At 50.2% G+C, this 16,919-nt stretch overlaps 1 protein-coding gene across 1 annotated transcript; it reads left to right on the forward strand.

Moving 5' to 3' along the window:
• Window positions 1-845: 845 nt before the first annotated feature.
• Window positions 846-16,775, forward strand: LOC110522818 (adipocyte enhancer-binding protein 1). Its single transcript, XM_036977024.1, has 19 exons — window positions 846-1,084; window positions 1,440-1,523; window positions 1,776-1,820; window positions 1,919-1,963; window positions 2,163-2,222; window positions 2,849-2,926; window positions 3,721-3,830; window positions 7,218-7,357; window positions 7,712-7,796; window positions 8,608-8,752; window positions 12,304-12,383; window positions 12,691-12,814; window positions 12,936-13,132; window positions 13,335-13,508; window positions 13,635-13,766; window positions 14,237-14,492; window positions 14,722-14,861; window positions 15,031-15,130; window positions 15,683-16,775. Exons 3-19 carry the CDS (start codon window positions 1,808-1,810, stop codon window positions 16,288-16,290), a joined length of 2,487 nt encoding a protein of 828 aa, XP_036832919.1. The 5' UTR covers window positions 846-1,084; window positions 1,440-1,523; window positions 1,776-1,807; the 3' UTR covers window positions 16,291-16,775.
• The last annotated feature ends 144 nt before the right edge of the window (window positions 16,776-16,919 follow it).

Here is a 16,919-nt window from a genome sequence, read left to right on the forward strand (position 1 = left end):
TTCAGACATCCATGTATCTTCATGGAAGATCGTCCCCCTTCTTTAAGCTTGAGTTTTCACTGACTTTGTAGTATAACCCCATTGATTGACAGCACTTGAGGGGCATCCTCACCCACCAATCGGATGTTAGTGGAACAGGTGAGTAGACCAAGAGAGAACAGACATTTTACTGGGTGGTGTGTTTAGCTGGCCTGGCTGTGTGTGTGAGGATGTTGACATTTACATTTTAAACAGCTATGTCATCATGGAACCATAACATAGCTGCAGGAGCTGGTCTACTTAAGTCTACTGGGAGACAACAAGCTCTTCGCTGTTCATACAGTCCTGTGTCTGTCTGCTAGTCTGAGGGTAATTACATATAGGATCGCAATCACTAATACTTTTCATTACAAACTAAACCTTTCTACAAACATATACCAAATGAAGCACTATCCACAGCTAATCAACCAGGAATAGTTAGACATATCTCGACAGCAGGGACGTCAACACAGCGGGTTTGGCCGGCTGGCTGCTTGGTCTGAAACCAAAACAAAGCAGTGACCATGTGTCATTACTGAACCACTGAACACTGTGCGAGAGGAGGAATGTGATCAGACCTGCCCTTCAGGAAATAGGGGAGAAGAGAGGGAGAAAGAGAGGGCAAAGTGATACCTGTGGAGAGATTTCCGCTGTCTACTTCTCTCTCTCTTTCATGCTGTATTTAGTGGTCCCATATTCTGTTTCAACCTTGTGTTCTCTTTCTCAATTTTTCTGGATGGGGCTGGGGTGAAGTAATTGTGGTGGTCACTTTCTCACTTACACCCACTCTCTCTCTCTCTCTCTCTCTCTCCATTTCTCTTGGCCAAAGCCAAGAAGCAGAAAGCCAACAAGGCGCCCAAAGCCCCGAAACCCACTAAAAAACCCAAAGCCACCAAGGCACCCAAGAAGCTCAAAGCCACCAAGGCACCTAAGGTCACAAAGCCCAAAGCTACCAAGGCCTCCAAGACAACAGCATGGAAGGAGGAGGGGGTGAAGCCGGTGACCAGAAGACCCAGTCTGGAAGAGGAGGAGGAGAAACTCCTGATTGAGCTGGGCTGGGATAGACGTACGTATATATATATATGGACATCTCTGTTCTAATCTGTTCCCTATGAGTTGCTTTTTTTCATGTCGTACCTTTAAAAACAAGCAGGCCATGTTCATTTAGGGGCGGCAGGTAGCCTAGTGGTTAGAGCGTTGGACTAGTAACCGAAAGGTTGCTTGATCGAATCCCCGAACGACAGTAAAATCCTGTCTTTCTGCACCTGAACAAGGCACTTAACCCACTGTTCCCTGGCCATCATTGTAAATAAGAATTTGTTATTATCTGACTTGCCTAGTTAAAAAATAAAATGTAGTGGTACAGTATAATCTCATTAATTTGCGAGACGACTGAGCCATGTGTTGTCTCTGCCCAGTAGACAGCAGACCCTCAGGACACACACCTCTCTCTGCTGGCTCCAAGACCCTGACAGAGCATGGTCAAGATTACTGGGACACCAAGCGTATGTCTGACATGACTCAACGATCTATCACTTTCAATCCAGTCTTCTCTGATTTGAAGCATGAATTTAGCTTGGCAAAGATTATGATCATATGTCACCAATAAGCTATTACAACAAAAGCAAAACACTCATGTTGTCAAAGCCATTTCTAATGTTTGTGAAAGTTGAGAGGAAACACATTGATTTTCCTGTACAGTACAGTAGTTGTTCAGCCCTCTAAGACATCTACATTTCTGTTACCATCTCTAACAGTGGACAGAGAGAGGACTACCACTGAGGTCATCATGTATGTATCAGGTAAATAGCCCATCACATAACAAATGAATTGGGCGGTACTCGAAACGACACATTTGAATAATTCAACGTATTTACCATGCATGCTAATTTTCTTTCAGAGGAAACCACAGTGCCCTGGTACGAAGAGTATGATTATGCAGACTGTACGTACATTACACGTTATGTCTGTCTGTCTGTCTTTCCTGCAATTGTTTGGTCATGTATGATCACCTGTACAATCAGCTTGTACTGTCTGCATTCGTTGTGTGATCGTGTTGGTAAGAGCACCCCTCTCTAACCCCCGTCTAACCTCTCTTAAACTCTCTTTAATCTCTCTCTAACCTCTGCTCTCTCTCTCCACAGTGGCAGCTAAACAACTCAAGGAGGAGGCAGAGAAAGCTCGCAAGGAGAAGGAGGAAAAAGGTCTGAATCTCTTTTATCTGTCTGACAGAGAGAAACCTGTAGCCCTGTCCCTTTAGAGCCCCCTTATACGTTAATTCACTTACAGAGATGACCGGATTGTTTATGCAACAAGAACCATTGTAGTCTGTAGATTGCAACATTGTCAGTGTTGGGGAGTGGAAGGAGAAAAGGACTGTGGCTGTGTGTGAGAGAGGGGACTGGGCGGGAGAAGGATAGAAAGAGAGCTTATCAAAACAGCTACTGCAATGTGTTGGGGCCCTGGGCCGGTAGACATCAGTAAGATAGACGGGGGAGAAGGGGAATGGAGAAAGAGAGGGAAGAAGGGAGAAAGGGTAGGAGGGTGTTGGGGGTTATTTTGAGTGTGTGCAGGACTGCAGGCTGTCTGCTTGAGAAGAGGTTTCAATTGTATACTTACAAATCAGTATAGTTTCATTGGATAAAGTGAAACATATGTTTACAAGAATATGCAGACTTATTGGAGGGAAAACAGAATGGCAGTGACTGTAATATTCAGTCCTCTACTAGCAGCAGCACATGTGGAAGTATTTGATGCTTGGTGAGCTGGAGAGCCATGACCGTGTGTAAACATGCCTAGTCACATCTTGTTTTCCCATCATGCATCACAGTGAAGCGGCTGAGGAAGAAGTGGGAGGAGGAAGAGGAGGAGAGGCTGAGGAAGATTCCAGTACATGCCGAACCCAAGAGTAAGAAAATCACCTCAACATTGGTTTCATCTTTATTCATGAGCAGCTTCAACTTCACTTGAGGGGCGGCAGGTAGCCTAGCGATTAAGAGCATTGGACCAGTAACCAATGTTGGTTCGTATCCCAGAAACATCTGTCGATGTGCCATTGAGCAAGTCACTTTACCCTAAAGTTTTGGTGTTTTGGTATCAGCTGGTATCAAAATGTGCAGCCAGGGGGGGAGGGAGGGGGGGGGGGGGGCAGGACAGACTTTGGGAAAACCTGCCTTTACATGACTGTCTATTTCCTGCAGCTGGACTGTTGGCCTTGTTTTCTCCTGTCTACTGCAACAACCTAGCTTTCTCCCCAATCAGACTTCTGGTCCTGCCAGAAAGACATGTTTTACTGTACAGTCAGACTAGGAGACGACTAGCATTTTCGCTCTCTTTCTCTTCCTCTTACAAGCACCAGATTACAAGCACCCATAAAAAGGAAAATGGTCGCTGCGAGAATTTTTTGGGGACGCACTTGAAAACAAACCATTCTCTTTTCACCCTTTCAGAATCTACAAAAGCATTGTGTGTATGTGTTGGTCAGTGTGCATGCGTGCCTGCGTGTGTATGTGTTTGTGTAAGATGTGGTCAGCATCAACTGAGTGTTTTCAGCCTGTTGCTCTTGACGACTACAGACCAAAATATTTAGCCGACAGAAACTTTTTTGTCATCTTTATTTGACAATAAAGCAGATAAAACAAAAATGATTTTTTTTTTTTTTTTTTTGAGTGTCACATGATTTCTGAGTCGTTTTGTTCCTAGAATGCCCTCCTCTAGGTCTGGAGTCCCATCGTGTTGACGATGACCAGCTGCTGGCCTCTTCTCAGTCTCACCACGGCTTCTCTGCTCAGCGGGGCAGGCTCAACATGCAGGTACGGTACTACATTACACTGTAGTGTAGATATACGGTGTACTACACCAGAGTGTCACGTTCTGACCTTAGTTATTTTATTATGTCTTTGTTTTAGTATGGTCAGTGCGTGAGTTGGGTGGGTTGTCTATGTTAGCAAATCATAGAAAAACTATTTCTGTGTTTGACCTGGTATGGTTCTCAATCAGAGGCAGCTGTCAATCGCTGTCCCTGATTGAGAACCATATTTAGGTAGCCTGTTTTCTATTGTGTTTCGTGGGTAATTATTTTCTGTTCTGTGTTTTATGTACAGGACTGTTTCGGTTTCATTTTGTTCTCTTTGTTGTTTTATTATTTAGTGTTCTGAGTTATAAATAAATATAATGAACACTTACCACGCTGCGCATTGGTCCTCCGATCCTTCTTACTACTCCTCCTCAGAAGAGGAGGACGAGAATTGTTACCGAATCACCCACCACAACCGGACCAAGCAGCGTGGTACCCAGGAGCAGCGGGTTCAAGATTCTTGGACTTAGGAGGAGATCTTGGATGGCAAGGGACCCTGGGTACAGCCGGGAGAATATTGCCGCCCCAAGGCAGAGCTGGAGGCAGCGAAAGCCGAGAGGCGGAGTTATGAGGAGGCAGCACGGCAGCGTGGCTGGAAGCCCGAGAGGCAGCCCCAAAAATTTATTGGGGAGGCACACGGGGAGTGTGGCTAAGTCAGGTAGGAGACCTGAGCCAACTCCCCGTGCTTACCGTGGAGAGAGAGGGACCGGGCCGTGAGGCACATGGTGTCCCCGGTGCGCAGGCATAGCCCGGTGCGATACATAGTATACATAACATCGTATCGGCCGGGCTAGAGTGGGTATCGAGTCAGGTGCCATGAAGCCGGCTCAGCGCATCTGGTCTCCAGTGCGTCTCCTCGGGCCGGGGTACATGGCACCAGCCTTACGCATGGTGTCCCCGGTTCGCCAGCACAGCCTAGTGCGGGCTATTCCACCTCGCCGCACTGGCTACGGGGAGCATTCAACCAGGTAAGGTTGGGCAGGCTCGGTGCTCGAGAGCTCCAGTGCGCCTTCGCGGTCCGGTCTATCCGGTGCCACCTCCACGCACCAGCCCTCCGGTGGCAGCCCCCCGCACCAGGCTGTCTCTCCGTCTCCTTCCTACAGGTGCTCCCGCCTGCTCAGCGTTGCCAGAGTCTTCCTGCTGCCAGAGTCTCCCGTCTGTCCTGAGCTGCCAGAGTCTCCTGTCTGTCCTGTGCTGCCAGAGTCTCCCGTCTGTCCTGAGCTGCCAGAGTCTCCCGTCTGTCCTGAGCTGCCAGAGTCTCCCATCTGTCCTGAGCTGCCAGAGTCTCCCGTCTGTCCTGAGCTGCCAGAGTTTTCCGTCTGTCCTGAGCTGCCAGAGTTTCCCGTCTGTCCTGAGCTGCCAGAGTTTCCCGTCTGTCCTGAGCTGCCAGAGTCTCCCGTCTGTCCTGAGCTGCCAGAGTCTCCCGTCTGTCCTGAGCTGCCAGAGTCGCCCGTCTGTCCTGAGCTGCCAGAGTCGCCCGTCTGTCCTGAGCTGCCAGAGTCGCCCGTCTGTCCTGAGCTGCCAGAGTCTCCCGTCTGTCCTGAGCTGCCAGAGTCGCCCGTCTGTCCTGAGCTGCCAGAGCCGCCCGTCTGTCCTGAGCTGCCAGAGCCGCCAGTCAGCCAGGAGCTGCCAGAGTCTCCCATCTGTCCTGAGCTGCCAGAGTCTCCCGTCTGTCCTGAGCTGCCAGAGTTTTCCGTCTGTCCTGAGCTGCCAGAGTTTCCCGTCTGTCCTGAGCTGCCAGAGTTTCCCGTCTGTCCTGAGCTGCCAGAGTCTCCCGTCTGTCCTGAGCTGCCAGAGTCTCCCGTCTGTCCTGAGCTGCCAGAGTCGCCCGTCTGTCCTGAGCTGCCAGAGTCGCCCGTCTGTCCTGAGCTGCCAGAGTCGCCCGTCTGTCCTGAGCTGCCAGAGCCGCCAGTCAGCCAGGAGCTGCCAGAGCCGTCCATCAGCCATGAGCTGCCGGAATCGCCCTTCACTCTGGAGCTGCCGGAGTCTCCCGCCTGTCCGGTGCTGCCGGAGTCTCCCGTCCATTCGGGACCCATTGCTAGGGTCCCCAGTCCGAGGTCGGCGGCGAGGGTCGCCGCGTTAAAGAGGCCACGGAGGCGGGTAAAGAGGCGGAGAAGGACTATGGTGGAGTAGGGTCCACGTCCCGCACCAGAGCCGCCACCGCGGACAGACACCCACCCAGACCCTCCCCTATAGGTTTAGGTTTTGCGGCCGGAGTCCGCACCTTTGGGGGGGGACGGGTACTGTCACGTTCTGACCTTAGTTCTTTTATTATGTCTTTGTTTTAGTATGGTCAGGGCTTGAGTTGGGTGGGTTGTCTATGTTAGTTTTTCTATGATTTGCTATTTCTGTGTTTGGCCTGGTATGGTTCTCAATCAGAGGCAGCTGTCAATCGTTGTCCCTGATGGAGAACCATATTTAGGGAGCCTGTTTTCTATTGTGTTTCGTGGGTAATTATTTTCTGTTCTGTGTTTTATGTATGCACCGTACAGGACTGTTTCGGTTTCATTTCGTTCTCTTTGTTGTTTTATTATTTAGTGTTCTGAGTTATAAATAAATATAATGAACACTTTCCACGCTGTGCATTGATCCTCCGATCCTTCTTACTACTCCTCCTCAGAAGAGGAGGACGAGAATCGTTACACATAGTACTGCCGCAATTAAGTCTCACCACAGCTTCTTTGCTCAGAGAGGCATGCTCAACGTGCAGGTACACACAGTATGCTACACTATCACTGGCATACCAGGCACAAATTCCCCGATATCCGGGTACTCATGTCAACATGTTTGCTTTCAGAGCATATTTGATCCCAAATTATAAGGGGGAGCAATACCTCGGTGTCTCAGGCATCCATCGCTCATTGAATACATTATTGTGATTGGTCATACCAAACCCAATAATAAAACAACAACAATAACAACAAAATAATAGGATATGAACATGTCATATGCCATGGCAAATATGTTGAGAATGACAGGCAATTGGCAAAATGTGTAGAATAGCATGAGATTAGCTATATAACTGCACATTTTCTCTTTCCCCCATAGTTAAATGTGCATAATTGTAGGAAGTTAGCTGTTGCTCCCCCCCCCCCCCCCCCCCCCCCTTGCGGACCTTGTGTGTGTGTGTGTGTGGGGGGGGGGGGGGGGGGGGGGGGGGACATACACCATAGTACGGCAGTTTATAGATACAGAATGTTGTAATACCCATTATACTTGTTGTATTCTAATGTTCCTGTATACAAACGCACAAACCAAATCTTCACATAAAATCATGAGAAATGTCAGGACACACACAGCCCCGACACATCTGACGAGAGAGGGGGCTATTTTGTCTTCCCAGAGCTCTGGTAATGAGGAGGGTGTGTACGGGGGTGCGTGGTGTGCTGAGCCAGAGGAGAAGAACCACTGGTTTGAGGTGGACGCTCGCAGAGAGGTGGAGTTCACTGGAGTCATCGTACAGGGCAGGAACTCAGACACAGCGTAAGTCCTAATGCCTGGTATCACTGCACTGGGATCACTGCACTGTGGTCACTGCACTGTTCACACAGCCAGGGCCAGGTGGAATCCCCATTAACCTGCACAATTGATTTGAAATGAACAACACATGAAATTAATCCAAACCAAACAGCATATACTGTACATCAATAGGTTGAGTTGTATCCATTAGATAAGCAGAATGCTGTAAAAGGGATTATAGAGAAAATGTCAAAGGAAATGGAATCTTACCTGTGGAATCATCTGGCATTTTGAATGTTAGAGATATATGTTGGATATTCGTATGACTTGTAAAGTCTCTCTCTCTCTCGCTCTCTTTTTCTTCTCTCTGTATTTCAGGGAAGATTTTGTGTCCACGTTCTACGTGTCCTTCAGTAATGACAGTCGTGATTGGACGGTGCTCCATGATGGCTATGCTGAGTGGGTCAGTAACCTCTCTTACGATTGATCAGTACAGCCGGCAATTTAATATCCAAATAATCACTTAATTTTCCTCCTCTCTAACCTCTTCCCTCACCATACCTTTCCTCCCCATACCCTCTCCTCTCCTCTCCATACCCTCTCCTCCCCATACCCTCGCTTCTCCTCCCCATACCCTCTTCTCTCCATACCCTCTCCTCCCCATACCCTCTCCTCTCCATACCCTCTCCTCTCCTCCCCATACCCTCTCCTCTCCATACCCTCTCCTCTCCTCCCCATACCCTCCCCTCTCCTCCCCATACCCTCTCCTCTCCTCTCCTCCCCATACCCTCTTCTCTCCATACCCTCTCCTCCCCATACCCTCTCCTCCCCATACCCTCTCCTCTCCATACCCTCTCCTCTCCTCTCCTCCCCATACCCTCTCCTCTCCATACCCTCTCCTCCACCTATACCCTCTCCTCCCCATACCCTCTCCTCTCCTGTCCATACCCTCTCCTCTCCTCCCCATACCCTCTCCTCTCCTCCCCATACCCTCTTCTCTCCTCCCATACCCTCTCCTCTCCTCCTCATACCCTCTCCTCTCCATACCCTCTCCTCTCCTCCCCATACACTCTCCTCCCCATACACTCTCCTCTCCATACCCTCTCCTCCCCATACCCTCTCCTCTCCATACCCTCTCCTACCCATACCCTCTCTTCTCTTCTCCATACCCTCTCCTCTCCTCCCCATACCCTCTCCTCTCCTCTTCATACCCTCTCATCTCCTCCCCTCTCTGTCCCTCTTTCTCTCCTCCCTCCTTCCCTCCCTCCCTCCAGTTGTTCTATGGGAATGTGGATAGGGACTCTCCAGTGATGGTGCAGTTTGATTGGCCAACCGTGGCACGTTACATCCGTGTCCTTCCCCAGAGCTGGAACGGCAGCCTGTGTCTCAGAGTTGAGGTCATGGCCTGCCAACTGACCAGTGAGTACAGTACAATGCATAACCCCCTCAACCCTCCATAAACTCCAGAAAGTCATCACATCCCTAACTCCAACACCTTCATAATGCCTAAAATGACAATAATCACCTCCTCAACATCCCCGTTACCATCCCCATCACCATCCCCTTCCTCAACATCCCCATCACCATCCCCTTCCTCAACATCCCCGTTACCATCCCAATCCTCAACTTCCCCGTTACCATCCCCGTCCTCAACATCCCCGTTACCATCCCCATCACCATCCCCGTCCTCAACATCCCCGTTACCATCCCCGTCCTCAACATCCCCGTTACCATCCCCATCCTCAACATCCCCGTTAACATCCCCGTCCTCAACATCCCCGTTAACATCCCCGTTACCATCCCCATTTACCATCCCCTTCCTCAACATCCTCGTTACCATCCCCATCCTCAACATGGTCCTCAACATCCCCGTTACCATCCCAATCCTCAACTTCCCCGTTACCATCCCCGTCCTCAACATCCCCGTTAACATCCCCGTTACCATCCCCATTTACCATCCCCTTCCTCAACATCCCCGTTACCATCCCCATCCTCAACATGGTCCTCAACATCCCCGTTACCATCCCCATCCTCAACATCCCCGTTACCATCCCCGTCCTCAACATCCCCGTTACCATCCCCATCCTCAACATGGTCCTCAACATCCCCGTTACCATCCCCATCCTCAACATCCCCGTTACCATCCCCATCCTCAACATCCCCGTTAACATCCCCGTTACCATCCCCGTTTACCATCCCCTTCCTCAACATCCCCGTTACCATCCCCATCCTCAACATGGTCCTCAACATCCCCGTTACCATCCCCATCCTCAACATCCCCGTTAACATCCCCGTTACCATCCCCTTCCTCAACATCCCCGTTACCATCCCCATCCTCAACATGGTCCTCAACATCCCCGTTACCATCCCCATCCTCAACATCCCCATCCTCAACATCCCCGTTACCATCCCCATCCTCAACATCCCCATCCTCAACATCCCCGTTACCATCCACGTCCTCAACCATCCCCGTTACCATCCCCGTCCTCATCCATCCCCGTTACCATCCCCGTCCTCAACATCCCCGTTACCATCCCCGTACTCAACCATCCCCGTTACCATCCACGTCCTCAACCATCCCCGTTACCATCCCCGTTACCATCCCCGTCCTCAACATCCCCGTTACCATCCCCGTACTCAACCATCCCCATTACCATCCCCGTCCTCAACATCCCCGTCACCATCCCCGTCCTCAACCATCCCCGTTACCATGCCCGTCCTCAACCATCCCCATTACCATCCCCGTCCTCAACATCCCTGTCCTCAACATCCCCGTCCTCAACATCCCCGTTACCATCCACGTCCTCAACATCCCCGTTACCATCCCCATCCTCAACATCCCCATCCTCAACATCCCCGTCCTCAACATCCCCGTCCTCAACATCCCCGTTACCATCCCCGTCCTCAACATCCCTGTTACCATCCCCGTCCTCAACCATACCCCTTACCATCCCCATCCTCAACATCCCTGTTACCATCCCCGTCCTCAACCATCCCCGTTACCATCCCCATCCTCAACATCCCCGTTACCATCCCCATCCTCAACATCCCCATTACCATCCCCGTCCTCAACATCCCCGTTACCATCCCCGTCCTCAACATCCCCGTTACCATCCCCATCCTCAACATCCCCGGTACCATCCCCGTTACCATCCCCATCCTCAACATCCCCGTTACCATCCAAGTCCTCAACATCCCCGTTACCATCCCCATCCTCAACATCCCCGTTACCATCCCCTTCCTCAACATCCCCGTTACCATCCCTGTCCTCAACATCCCCGTTACCATGCCCGTTTACCATCCCCGTCCTCAACATAACCGTTACCATCCCCGTCCTCAACATCCCCGTTACCATCCCCGTCCTCAACATATCCGTTTACCATCCCCGACCTCAACATCCCCGTCCTCAACATCCCCGTTACCATCCCCATCCTCAACATCCCCGTTACCATCCCCGTCCTCAACATCCCCGTTACCATCCCCGTCCTCAACATCCCCGTTACCATCCCCGTCCTCAACCAATCCCCGTCCTTAACCTTCCCCGTTTACCATCCCCATCCTCAACATCCCTGTTACCATCCCCGTCCTCAACCATCCCGTTATCATCCCCGTCCTCAACATCCCCGTTACCATCCCCGTCCTCAACATCCCTGTTACCATCCCTGTCCTCAACATCCCCGTCCTCATCATCCCCGTTAACATCCACATCCTCAACCATCCCCGTCCTCACCATCCCCGTTACCATCCCCGTTACCATCCCCATCCTCAACATCCCCGTTACCATCCCCGTCCTCAACCATCCCCGTCCTCACCATCCCCGTTACCATCCCTGTCCTCAACCATCCCCGTCCTCACCATCCCCGTTACCATCCCTGTCCTCAACCATCCCCGTCCTCAACATCCCCGTTACCATCCCCGTTACCATCCCCATCCTCAACATCCCCGTTACCATCCCCGTCCTCAACCATCCCCGTCCTCAACATCCCCGTTACATCCCCCGTTACCATCCCTGTCCTCATCATCCCCGTTACCATCCCGTTCTCAACATCCCCGTCCTCAACATCCCCGTCCTCAACATCCCCGTTAACCATCCCCGTCCTCAACATCCCCGTCGTCATCCCCGTCCTCAACCATACCCCTTACCATCCCCATCCTCAACATCCCTGTTACCATCCCCGTTCTCAACATCCCCGTCCTCAACATCCCCGTCCTCAACATCCCCGTTACCATTCCGTCCTCAACATCCCCGTCACCATCCCCGTCCTCAACCATACCCCTTACCATCCCCATCCTCAACATCCCTGTTACCATCCCCGTCCTCAACCATCCCCGTCACCATCCCCGTCCTCAACCATACCCCTTACCATCCCCATCCTCAACATCCCTGTTACCATCCCTGTCCTCAACCATCCCCGTTACCATCCCCATCCTCAACATCCCCGTGACCATCCCCATCCTCAACATCCCCGTTACCATCCCCGTCCTCAACATCCCCGTTACCATCCCCGTCCACAACATCCCCGTTACCATCCCCATCCTCAACATCCCCGGTACCATCCCCGTTACCATCCCCATCCTCAACATCCCCGTTACCATCCAAGTCCTCAACATCCCCGTTACCATCCCCATCCTCAACATCCCCGTTACCATCCCCTTCCTCAACATCCCCGTTACCATGCCCGTTTACCATCCCCGTCCTCAACATAACCGTTACCATCCCCGTCCTCAACATCCCCGTTACCATCCCGTCCTCAACATCCCCGTTACCATCCCCGTCCTCAACATCCCCGTTACCATCCCTGTCCTCAACATCCCCGTTACCATCCCCGATACCATCCCCGTCCTCAACATCCCCGTTACCATCCCCGTTACCATCCCCGTGCTCAACATCCCCGTTACTCCCCAATGAATGATCGCTCCCATGTGTATTCAGCCATATGCTTCCAATGTCTGCTCACCCCTTCCCACAGGCAGCTTCCGTAGTGAGAATGAGGTCAACCCCACAGACAACCTTGACTTCAGACACCACAACTATAAGGACATGAGACAGGTGAGTGTTTAATGAGAGTGTGACGGGTGAGATTGATACTGTCCTTCATCTCTTCCTCATCCCTCTCCTCTCCTCCCTTACTCCTCTCTCACTATCTCCCTCCTCTCCCGCTCCCATTCTCCCTCCATCACACCTCTTCCCACCTCCCTCCCTCCCTCTCTCCCTCCATCCCCCCCTCATCTCTGCCACTCTCCCTTCTCCCTCCATCACACCTCTTCCCACCTCCCTCCCTCCCTCCCTCCATCATCTCTGCCACTCTCCCTTCTCCCTCATCCACTTCTTTCCTCCCTCCCTCTCTCCATGTCAGATGATGAAGGTGATAAATGAGGAGTGTCCTAACATCACTAGGATCTATAACATTGGGAAGAGCTCTGCAGGCCTGAAGATGTATGCCATGGAGATCTCTGACAACCCCGGGGAACACCAGACAGGTGAGTGTGTGTGTGTGTTTGTTTGTTTGTGTGTGTGATAGTTGAGCCATACAGCAAAGGAACACACACACATACTAAGTGATCACAAAACACCATCACAGGATGTCATCTTCCTCACCAGGTGAGCCGGAGTTCCGCTACACGGCGGGTCTCCATGGTAATGAGGCACTGGGGCGGGAGCTGCTCCTCCTGCTGATGCAGTTCATGTGTAAGGAGTATAATGAGAACAACCCCAGAGTGCGCCGCCTGGTGGAGGGAGTGAGAATACACCTGGTTCCCTCACTCAACCCAGACGCCTACGAACTGGCCTACGAGATGGTGAGGGACCTGGGCTCATTCCAGAAAGATGCTCCAACAAGGAATATACAGTATATGTTTAAGCTGATGAAACTGGAACCAATGTTACATTACATACTGTCCTTCCATATCCGGTTTCTCACACCCCTCAAACTCCCTGCTCTTAATCTCTCCAATAGAGATCCTTTCTTTATTATTTTCTAGCCTCCTCTCTCGTCTCCAGGGCTCTGAGATGGGGAATTGGGGTCTGGGCCACTGGACTGAGGAGGGATACGATATCTTCCAGAACTTCCCGGACCTCAACAGTGTTCTATGGGGGGCAGAGGACAGAGGCTGGGTCCCACGCATTGTACCTAATCACCACATCCCACTCCCAGAGAACTTCCTCAATGGCTCGGTGGGTGTTAGAGCTACAGATGTTGTTTTTAATATTTATTTATTTTGTATTGTTAATTTTCCAATTATACTACAGTTTGTATTTCTGGTGCTAGATCTACATTTCTCTCCCACTCTCTCTCTGTAGGTTGCCCTGGAAACCAAAGCCATTATTAACTGGATGGAGCGGACCCCATTTGTGTTGGGAGCCAATTTGCAGGGTGGAGAGAAAGTGGTGGCGTACCCGTTTGACATGCAGCGACCTCCAAAGGCTACATGGGTGGGTTCTGTTCTGACTGGAATAGGATGAATCAGCACTGGCAGGGCCGGATTACCGAACAAGCACTCAGATGTGCCAGGGCCCTGACTTCCATGGTGCCCCCAATCCCAAATCATGGGGTTGGGGTAGCAAAGTGTTCTCTCAGCATCATGGCAAAATGTGAACAAAAGCATAAGATGAGCTATGAAACATTAAGAAACATTAAAAACAATTCCCTGCCTCATTGCAAAAAGTGTACAATTACAGGAAATGTTCTTACAACTGCCCTGATGCCCCAAATGCTGTAGTCCGGCCCTGAACACTGGTGTCCAAAAGTAGTCCACTATTTAGGGAATTTCTATGTAGGGAATTCTATGTACCCAATGAATTATATTTGCACTGGGAGCCAAGAGAATAGTGTTCCATTTCAGGCCCAGCCCTGGTCTCTTCTATAACATGATCATATGTCTTATTCCTCTGTCTTCCAACAGACTTTGGGGTCTCAGCGTGAGTTGAGACCCGGTGTGAACCATGAGATGAATGAGGAAACGTGGGCCCGGATGCAGCGTCAGAATGGGGACGCGCTACGAGAGACGTCTGACGACACCATGTTCCGCTGGCTGGCCATGTCGTACGCCCACAGCCACCTGACCATGACGGAGACCCAGCGGGGCTCGTGCCACACAGACGACATCTCTGGGGGACAAGGCATCATCAACAGGGCCAGTTGGAAACCTGTGGTGGGAAGTGAGTCTCTATGGGGAGGGGGAGAGATGTGAATAGTAGTAATGAGGGAAAGGGAAGAGGGAGAGTCAGTGGAAGAGGGAGAGAGATGGCGAGAAAAAAATGAAAGGAGAGAGTATGACAAAGAGAGAATGAGGGCGGAAGAGAAAAGTACAGAAAAATCTGGTGAGAGAGCTCCTAATTAACCCAATATCATGTATTCTTCCCTCCCCGCCACGCTGTAAATTCCCAGGTATGAATGACTTCAGCTACCTGCACACTAACTGCTTTGAGCTGTCTGTCTTCCTGGGCTGTGACAAGTTTCCTCATGAGAGTGAGCTTCCTCTGGAATGGGAGAACAACCGGGAGGCACTACTGTCCTTCATAGAACAGGTGAGAATACACTGTTTTTAAACCATTCTCATACTTGTTTTAATGTATTTAATGTGTCTTTACTGGAAACTGTACTGTATGTTGCTGATGAGTAAATACTTGATTGTATTGCATCCAGTGATGTCATCTGAGCATTGAGCCCTTATATAGGTGCTGTTTCCTGTGCTAGGTGCATCGTGGGATAAAGGGCATAGTGAGGGACATGGAGGGTAAACCCCTGGCCAACGCCACCATTTCTGTGGACGGCGTCAAGCACGATGTCAAGACTGGTAAACCTGCATTCACACCCAAACTTGAACCCGATCTAACATTTCTGGAGATACCTGAACATAGCTGTGCAGCGATGCTCCCCATCCAATCTGACAAAGCTTGAGAAGATGGGAGAATTTCCCCAAATACAGGTGTGCCAAACTTGTAGCATCATACCCAAGAAGACTCAAGGCTATAATCCCTGCCAAAGCTGCTTCAACAAAGTACTGAGTAAAAGATCTGAATACTTATGTAAATGTATTTTTATTTTTTATTTTATTTGCAAAACTTTCTAAATACCTGTTTTTGCTTGTCATTATGGGGTATTGTGTGTAGATCGATGAGGGGGGGAAAACAATTTAATCAATTTTAGAACAAGGCTGTAACGTAACAAAATGGGGGGAAAAAGTCAAGGGGTCTGAATACTTTCCGAATGCACTGTATAACACCAAATGACATCTCTGATCCACTTTCTCTCTCTTTCTGCTCTCTCTTTCTGCTCCCTCCCTTTCTCACACCCTCTTCCTCCCTCCCTCTCTCCCTCTTCTTCTCTCTCACCCCCCAACCTATAGCTGCGGCTGGTGACTACTGGCGGTTGTTGAACCCCGGGGAGTACCGTGTGACGGCTCGCGTCGACGGCTACACGCTCCAGACCCGGCTGTGCATTGTGGGCTACGACTCCGGAGCCACCCCCTGTAGCTTCACCCTGGCCAAGTCCAACTGGGACCGAATTAAGCAGATTATGGTCCTCCACGGCAAGAGGCCCATACGGCTTGTTACCAAAGCACCCCCCCGGGTAGGAAGTGACATCAGCGGTGGGTCAGTTGGCAGCGTAGACGCAACAAAGATGGGCGCCACTGGCGGGATGGGCGGGACGTCGGCCAACTCCCATAATGCAGAGCGTCTCCGGCGGTTACGGCTGATGCGCCTGCGCAAGATGCACCAGCAGAGACTCAGGTATAACTTCTCCACCGCCACGCCCGTTGCCACGACGACCACCACGGCGGCCCCCACAACGACAGCGGAGCTGGAGACAGAGAGCACTACTTCCTGGTATGACTCGTGGTTCCCTGTGGAGAGTTCGTACACAGAGCCCACACCTGCCGAGGTCTTCACAGAGATCCAGGAGTCAGAGCCTACACAGGACTACACCTCTGAGTACAAGTTCGAAGATTACTAAGGTGAATTTAATTAAATTGCTAAAGTAACAAATTACAGTTTTTAAAAACACAATCATTATTCAAATTGTGTGAAATTAAAAACATATTTAATTCCTTGCAGAGCTGAAAGAAAATATAGCATTTAAAAAAAACACTTTTTATAAATAATACTTTCTCTGTGCTCTTCCATTTATGTCTCATGATGGTCTGTATTCTGATATTTTTTGTAATGCTCACACATAGATCAGAGAATAGTCTGCATTCTCTCTCTGCAGAGCAGGGAGTTAACAGCATGTTTTTCATATTATTTACTTAAGCAAGCCTATTCTGAGACGTAGATATAGGGTGCTTCAAATGTTTCACAATAAAAGAGTATAAACAGGTTATTTGACACACGCTGAAGTCATGCTTTGCCTCAAAACGTGGATTCTTATGTTTGGTTAGATATGATTACTAATATCTATGGAAACTGCGGTGTGTTTGTATTATTACATTAAAAGTGTTCAAAAAGTATATCTTTGTTGTTTATATGATGTTGCAAGGCCTTCACCTACAGAGAAATAGGACCACAAACACAACTAAATATTCATTTTGATGACATATTATCCTAAGTATTGCGGTACAAATAATAGTGTTTATAACGAAGTCA

The sequence above is a fragment of the Oncorhynchus mykiss genome, chromosome 5 (assembly GCF_013265735.2).
Source record: "Oncorhynchus mykiss isolate Arlee chromosome 5, USDA_OmykA_1.1, whole genome shotgun sequence".
Lineage (NCBI taxonomy): Eukaryota > Metazoa > Chordata > Actinopteri > Salmoniformes > Salmonidae > Oncorhynchus > Oncorhynchus mykiss.

Coding starts and splice junctions, on each gene's coding strand:
- LOC110522818 (XM_036977024.1), top strand. Junction 1,964..2,162: donor AGAGTATGATTATGCAGACT/GTACGTACATTA, acceptor CTCTCTCCACAG/TGGCAGCTAAACAACTCAAG. Junction 8,753..12,303: donor CATGGCCTGCCAACTGACCA/GTGAGTACAGTA, acceptor CCCTTCCCACAG/GCAGCTTCCGTAGTGAGAAT.